Below are 8,403 nucleotides of genomic sequence, written 5' to 3' on the forward strand. Positions count from 1 at the left end.
GTTTGTTTCTAAATATTTGCTTTCTACTTTTTTGGGTGTTTCAGTGTTATAATTTCCTGTAGCATTATGAATTCTTAATAAAATTTGCTATAGCTGCCTACTTTTTTATGATGTAAACATAAGGATTTATTTTTTTAATAGAAAGGCTTAAATTTTTTTAAAAATTTTTATTCTTGAGAGAGAGAGAGAGAGAGAGAGTGTGCACAAGCATGTGCGGGGTAGAGGCAGAGAGGGTGAAGCAGGCTCCTGGCTTGAGCTGTCAGCACAGAGCCTGATGTGGGGCTCGAACTCAAGAACCTTGAGTTCATGACCTGAACCAAAGTTGAACACTTAACTGACTGAACCACCCACGGACCCCAGACATAATGATTTAGATATGAAATATTCTGGGGGAAGTAAAATCCAAGATATTTTGATTAAATGGTCACTAAATAAATTGTATAAAAACTTAGTTGTGATTATAAGTTAACCAAGATCTTATAAATTTTCATTGTGAATAGAAAACTTGTTTCCTTTATAAGTTATGTTTTTATATATGTATATTTATATAATACATATGTATATTATATTCTATGTATAGTATTGTATGTATAAATGCCCTCCCCTCCCTTATTTATTTCTCCCACATATGGTAGGAGTTTTGTAAGCATTAGGTCTGGCCATCCTCAAAAGCCTTCCTCTGTCTTTGGCATATGTATTTCCATGCAGTCATGAATTCCTTGAGTATAGTGCGTCAGATTGTTTGTGGAGTAAAATGAAGTTTAAATAAGATAAATGCAGTACAGTACTCCTCCCCCACCAGTATCCTTTTACAGAATAGAATCATGGCTTTGACTTCAAGGTACTTGAAGATATTTTTGTTGAAATTACATTTGGAGACTAAAAAATGGTCATTACATAAAGAATAAGGCTAAATGCCAAGTTAGTGGTAAATAGTAACATGATTTTATAAAGATATGTAATAGTTATTATTTGTGATTTTTATTGTTTTAAGCAAGAGGGATAGAGGCATGCTAAATATTAAGTGATGTCTGTTTGAGAATAAGGAGCTGTGATTTATTAGCTAATAGCAGATTTTTTACCTTTTCAGATTTTTAGCATGGCCCTTAATTCTTGTGGTTTAGTAAGTAGGTAGAAAGTATAGAAGCAATTATAACTTCTCTGTACAGCCTTGAGAGCTGTGTTATTCTGACAGTCAACACTTGAACTCTAGCCCATGAGAGGAAGAAGGAAGATGAAAAGTATTTGGTTGGTAGCATATGAGTTTTGACTTCTTTATGTTTTGCCATCTTTTAAGTAGCCTTCTGCTTCTTAACACTTTTTTTTTAACCTTAATTAGTGGAGAGTATATTGTTGTATTCAAACTAGGATTTGTTATTACAAAGAAAAATAAAGGCTTGTATACATTTTTCTATAGGGTCATAATAAAAGAGAAAATATATCATGTAGGCAAAGGAAAGTAGAATGATAAATATTTCATAGTGAAAAATTTTTGATTGAATATATTTATCATAATACTATCTACCTGCCAATTATAGGCCATTCAGGAATTTTTTTTCAATTTCAAAAAAATGTATTTCTTGGTTCTGAATTGAATATATTATGTTAAATCACACTATGTCTATAGGAAATTTATTTTTCTGAGGAATACATTAGGTTTCTGTCTCCTCAGTTTGTTAGGAATTTCTGGTAATGTGAGTAACTGCTCTTTTATTTTTCTTTTTCAATTTTATTTTATTAAAAAAATTTTTAATGCTTATTTGTTTTTGAGAGAGACAAAGTATGAGCTGGGGAGGGGCAGAGGGAGACATAGAATCTGAAGCAGTCCCCAGGCTTCAAGCTGCTAGCACAGAGCCTGATGCGGGGCTTGAACCTAGGAACTGTGAGATCATGACCTGATCTAAAGTTGGACGCATAATGGATTTAGCCACCCAGTGTGCCTCCTTTCCTTATATGCCTTGGAGAGTCATCCTGGTCTCATTGAAATAAAACAAACCATCAAGCTCAGATGACTAGTAAAGGAAAATGATTGTCTGAAGCCCTGTGCTGTAAGGGTACCAAGTCTGACCCAGGAATCCATGATAATGCCTAAGTTGACTACCTCAGGATATGAAGAAATGGCCACGTGTGTACTACATGTTCACTTGTCCTGACTGGTCAAAGCTTGCACTGTGATATCACAGTCTATCCCGATCAAGCCCCACCCCTAGGAAGGTGAGCTGGTAAGTCAAACTGTCTGCTATTAAGCGCAAAGAAAAGGCAAAACATCTACACTGAAGTACGTATTTCTTCAGGGTTTAGCTAGCAAACAAACAAGACAGGTAGATTTAAAGATATCAGGTATAAAGCTGCCAGGAATGTAACTTAGCTACTCTGATTTTCCTTTCATCTATTAAAAAGAGGAAAATCTCTTTTATAGGGTTGTTAGGAAAAGGAGCTATAAATAATAAGAAATAGCTGGTTCTTAGGAGTTCAGTTAATGGTAGAAATTTTATGTTGTGATTTTAATTTCTCATATTCTTGAGAATATGTTGTTAAGATATATTTTTACAGTACATTGATATGTTGGTGTTCATCTTAATTTTATTCTTCTATCAGTTTGAGGTTTTGTTTTTTTTGGTTAGATAGGCTCCATGTCCAACCTGGAGCCCAATGCAGGGCTTTAGCTCACAACCCTGAAATCAAGGCCTGAGCAGAGATCAGATTGTTAACCAACTGAGCCACCCAGGTACCCCTCGATTTAAGTATTTGCTTGAAAATCTTTACCTTATTCTTTCCTTGCCACTGTAGTATATCCGGAACTGTGTAATGAACAGGACCTTGCCCCATTTTATCCTTGTGGAATGTTGCAAGATCAAGAAGATGTATGAGCAGGAAATGATTGCCATAGATGCTGCCATAAATCGAAATTCATCAAACCTTCCTCTTCCTTTACCACCAAAGAAAATGCGAATTATTTCTGTAAGTGTCATGTGTGAACTTTCGGTAACCCCCAAAAACATGTGATTTTGTTAGGTTGTGTGCTTCAGCCTTACACAGATTTTCTCTGCTCACTTCTCCTTCTGGCAAATACAAATTTGCCGAAGATCCATTACCATTTATTGGTAATTATCTTTCTTTCATTCTTTTTTTTTCTTATAATTATCTTTCTTTTAAAAAAATTTTTATTTAACATTCTTAAAAATGTTTTTAAATTTATTTTTGAGAGAGAGTGGGAGTGGGGGAGGTGCAGACACACACACACACACACACACACACACACACACACACACACAGAATCCGAAGCAGGCTCTTGGCTCTGAGCTGCCAGCACAGAGCCCAATGCGGGGCTCAAACCCAGGGACAGCAAGATCATGACCTGAGCTGAAGTTGGATGCCCAGCTGACTGAGCCACTCAGGTGCCTCTATAATTATTTTTCTAACCACTATCTTTTTTCCTTAGCTCAAGTTACATATAAATGTAAATATGTTATTTGTGGTTTTGGTGTTCTTTTGGTGCTACAGAAAAATATCACCAAATTAGAAATTTCTTGAGATTACAGCTAAACATAGATTTGAGTGAGCAAATTGAGACATTGTAGTAGACAACCTAGGTGTGCAGAAATAGTTGATTTACTGGTAAAGTTCATTTCTGTCAGCTTAGCTATGAGAGTGTTTTTGGAATAACTGGCCTTCTTTTTACAGAATTCTTTTAGAATTTAAATATGTCAAAGATACCATTTTTTCCAGAATGTAATTTATTTATATAAAGCAAATCTTAAGTTTCTGCATATCAGTTGGAGCAGTTAACATTTTTTAAATAGTTATTCAGTTTTAACAAATTATATTTAATCTCTTTTCTTGAGAATTAAGATATTAACTGTATATTAACTTAAATGGTCAATTCATAAATTGTTTTTAATGTTGTTTTTTGAGAGAAGGAGAGAGACAAGTGGGGGTGGGGGGCAGAGATCAAGGGATACAGAGGATCCAAAGTGGGCTCTGTCCTGACAGCAGAGATCCTGATGTAGGGCTTAGACCCACAAACTGTGAGATCATGACCTGAGCCAAAGTTGGACACTTAACCTACTGAGCCACTCAGGCATCCCTAAATGATCAATTCTTACTTAATTCATCCAAAACTTTAATACTATTTGTTTATGGTGCTTAATATAGTGATTTTCTTAACAGTATTGAAATGCTCCCTGTGTTTTGCCAAATAAGAACAAAGTGCTAATGGTTGTGATACTTAATTTAGTACATGTGACTTTCATTTGTTAGTTCAGAGGTCTATTTTTGTTTACTTTGCTAGTGAACATGAGAACAGATATTATGATTTCATTGCTAGCATAGAGTATTTATTTCCTTATTAAAACTTTTTCATTTTTTTGCAGCATGTTTGGGAAAATAACAACCCTTTCCAAATTGTCTTGGTTAAGGGAAATAAACTTAACACAGAAGAAAGTGTAAAAGTGAGTACTTGTTAACATTTTAGTATTTTTTTTTAATCTGCATTATTTGAATGACTGATATGCTTAATGAATGTCACATTGGAGATTAAATTTTATGTATATTGGTCAATTACACAAGATAGAATGTGGCAATTTAATGTAAGACAATTAAGAGTTTTTGTCTTAAAGTATTCTTTGAATAGTTGGAGATGGACTGGATAAAGTGACATTTTCCCCATATGTATTATGTAAAGGAACTTGCTTTCGGTCAGGAATTCGATGGATACAATTTAAGCCAAAACTGTAGGTCATAGATTCCTATGAAGTTTAACTCTACTTTGTCAGCCTTCTTTAGAGCTATACCCAGCCTCCTTTCTCAGCATCCCCACCCCACCCCCTTTTTTCTCTTTTAAACTTGCTGAACACAGAGAAAATGTAATACCATTTCCTGGAAGAAAATAGATGACTACATTGTGGACCACAAGTTGTTAACACATTGAGATTTATTGCATAACCCCATACAGTTAAGTAAAGACTTAACAAGGCATTTTGTCTTAAAGTGTAAAGCATGCATTTTCCCCTATTTTGCTTGGCAGGAAATTAAGTGAATAGTTTTGTGATCCAAGAAAGAGATTCACTTAGTTTGAGATGTTTGCTGGCATGAGGACATATTCAGGAGCACCTTGCCAAAGATTACCAATGACTTGCTTTTATAAATGGGCTTTAAAGATCCTTTAGTTAGCTGTCATTAAAAGAGGGCTTTTTTTTTTTTTTTTTTTTGCTTTTACATTCTCAGCTAAGTTTAAATTTTTAATGAGTATGCTATGGCCAATTAGCCTTTGTTTTCTGTTTTAGTGGTAATTCTGTTTTTTCTTTTATTTAAAATTCTTTATTAATTTTTGTCCAGTTGTACAAGTATAACATCATTGTTGTAACAGGTAAAAATGTTTAAATGCCATTAAAGAAATACGTTATTAATTTTTTCCCCCCAAATTGACTTGAGAAGCTTTCTTCTTATCAATTTTCTGAATAAGTTTATATAGAATTGGTATTATTTCTTCCTTAAATGTTTGGTAAGATTTACTCTAAGCCATCTGACCCTAGAGTTTTCTTTGTGACAGGGTTTTTAATTAGGAATTTAATTTCTTTAATGGATTTATTGTCAGATTTTTTGTGTGTGTCATTTTTGATAATTTTTGTCTTTTGAATAACTTGTTTTAAGTTATTAGGTTCATAATAGCCCCTTAAATTAGCTTTCCATTGCTGTTTAGCAAATTACCACAAACCTAGCAGCTTGAATACCTAGTTATTAGCTTATATGTCTGTCAGTCAGAAATCTAGGCATGATGTGGCTGGGTTTTTCTGGTTATGGTCTTACAGGGTTGAAATTCAGGTGTTAGTTGGGTCGTATTTTTTCTGAAGGCTCTGGAGAAGAATTTGCTTCCAGCGTGATTCAAGTTATTTGTCAAATTCAGTTCCTTGAAGTTGTAGAACTGAGCTTCTCATTTCCTTGCTGGGTCTTGGCAGGGGATCGACTAGGGATTGCACCTAGTTACTAGAGGCATCTTTCAAGCCTGGCTCTGTGGCTCTATTTTTAACTCTATAGAAATGGAGAATTTCTCAAACATCACATCCATCCCACACTTTAAATCTCTTGTCAGGAAGAGCCTGGTCCCTTTTTGATGGCTCACCAATGCATCAAGCCCGTGAAAGATAATCTCCCTTTCTCAAAGTCAGGTATGTCAAATAGTATAACCTAATCACAGGAGTGAAATCCATTATATTCACAGACCCAGAGATCATATGGGGGACATGACTCTCCATGGTTTGTAGTGAAAACTGTAGGTGTTCAGCAAAGATCCACTTTTTCGCCTGGCTGTCCCTTGAATGTCTTTTGACCTTTTAAGTGTGCTTAGAATTCTGTAGCATAAAGCTTTCTGGTCAGTCTTTTCCTAGCCTTGCGGTGTTTCACTTTTCAGGTACACATCTTAATATGCAGGAGAAACCAGAACTCAGTGCTGTCCCAAATCTAAAAGGTGACATTAGTGCACATAGAACTCAAGAAGCCGTCTGGTTATAGCTCTAGTGGGAAAAGAGGCTTCTAACTCTGAGAGAGAGTAAGGATCTCTTTTCCCCTCTATTATTTGTTTCTTGTTCTTTTCTCTAATCTCATTTGCCCCAGTTTCTAAGAAGTCCTTTGGCATCAGTAGTAGTGGTGGTAGTGACAGCAGCAACAGTGGGGACAGCCCTAAAATGCAGAGAGTTGGATCTTCTTCTCTGTTTAGAAGAGTTGCAGTCACAAGAGAAGGGGGCAAATCCTCACTGGCTTTTCTGTTTTCCTTTCTCTTTTTCTGTTCTGCTATTGGCATAGTTGTAGGAAGTGTGGGTGAATAAATTCTCAGCTTTCTGGCTGGGTGATTATAAAAAGGCGAGCCCCAGGCAACCAAAAAATACTTGGATGATTGAAGAGTGGGAGGAGCTTGGGAGAGGAACCCCTTTTATACATACGTGAATCTGAGTCTTAACTGCCTACATACTTTGAGAACTGAACTGTACCATAAACCACCAACCAGGTCGTGGTCTGGTCACTGTATGCTGCACACATAGGACAGATCCAATAGCTCTGTAAAGAATTTGATTAGACTGGTATTAGAACCATAGCTTCAAGGGGCTTGTTGCAACCTGGAGTCTGAACCTAACCATTGTCTGCCGAAATATATCAACATTTCCTGTAGGATATCAACAAAACCAGGAGTCTTATAACATAGTGGTCAGAATGGTCTGGGAGGCAATTTAAAGTTAATTGGCATAGAAAGAACCAGGAAAATATCAAGTTGTATGGATGATAATAATGGGTGTCAGTGCTGAGATGATGTAGATCTAAAGTCAATTATTATAAAAATGTTCCAAGTAAGGGCAAAAACAATCGATAGGAATAGAAAAGTGGAACGTCTCAGCCAAGAAATAGAAGATAGGCACCATTTGGAAAATTTAGATTTAAATTTTTATTTTTATTTATTTATGTATTTATAAATAGTTTATTGTCAAATTGGTTTCCATATAACAACCAGTACTCTTCCCCAAAAGTGCCCTCCTCCATTACCATTACCTTTCCTCCCCTCCCCCTCCCTCTTCAACCCTCTGTTCGTTTTCAGTATTCAGTAGTCTCTCAAGTTTTGGTCCGTCTCTCTACCCAACTCTCTTTCCCTCTTCCACTCCCCATGGTCTTCCATTAGGTTTCTCCTGTTCTCCTGTTAGACCTATGAGTGCAAACATATGGTATCTGTCCTTCTCTGCCTGACTTACTTCGCTTAGCATGACACCCTCGAGGTCCATCCACATTGCTACAAATGGCCAGATTTCATTCTTGCTCATGGCCATGTAATACTCCATTGTGTATATATATATATACCACATCTTCTTGATCCATTCATCATGTGATGGACATTTAGGCTCTTTCCATGATTTGGCTATTGTTGACAGTGCTGCTATGAACATGGGTGTACATATGCTCCTATGCATCAGCATTTCTATCCCTTGGGGAGATCCCTAGCAGTGCTATTGCTGGGTCATAGGGGAGTTCTACGGATAGTTTTTTGAGGAATCTCCACACTGTTTTCCAGACTGGCTGCACCAGTTTACATTCCCAGCAACAGTGTAGGAGGGTGCCCGTCTCTCCACACCCTCGCCAGCATCTATAGTCTCTGGATTTGTTCATTTCAGCCACTCTGACCAGTGTGAGGTGGTATCTCAGTGTGGTTTTGATTTGTATCTCCCTGATGCTGAGTGACGCTGAGCATCGTTTCATGTGCCTGTTGGCTGTCTGGATTCCTCTTTGGAGAAGTGTCTGTTTATGTCTTCTGCCCCTTTCCTCACTGGGTGATTTGTTTTTTGGGTGTGGAGTTTGGTGAGTTCCTTGTAGATTTTGGATACTAGCCCTTTATCTGATATGTCATTTGCAACTATCTTTTCC

The 8,403-nt window shown here is 36.6% G+C and overlaps 1 protein-coding gene across 4 annotated transcripts in view; it reads left to right on the forward strand.

Annotated features, from left to right (window-relative positions):
* The window catches only part of PIK3CB (phosphatidylinositol-4,5-bisphosphate 3-kinase catalytic subunit beta), a 168,817-nt gene that overhangs the window by 83,042 nt on the left and 77,372 nt on the right, over nt 1–8,403 (forward strand). For 3 of the 4 annotated variants that reach the window (XM_029940169.1, XM_029940170.1, XM_029940171.1), the window contains 2 exons: nt 2,791–2,961; nt 4,374–4,451. In XM_029940169.1, coding sequence (XP_029796029.1) covers nt 2,791–2,961; nt 4,374–4,451 — 249 coding nt within the window. Of the gene's footprint in view, nt 1–2,790; nt 2,962–4,373; nt 4,452–6,033; nt 6,168–8,403 lie in introns of those variants that run through there. The other variant, XM_029940172.1, reaches the window with a different exon arrangement.

The sequence above is a fragment of the Suricata suricatta genome, chromosome 5 (genome assembly GCF_006229205.1).
Source record: "Suricata suricatta isolate VVHF042 chromosome 5, meerkat_22Aug2017_6uvM2_HiC, whole genome shotgun sequence".
In the NCBI taxonomy this organism is placed as follows: Eukaryota; Metazoa; Chordata; class Mammalia; order Carnivora; family Herpestidae; genus Suricata; species Suricata suricatta.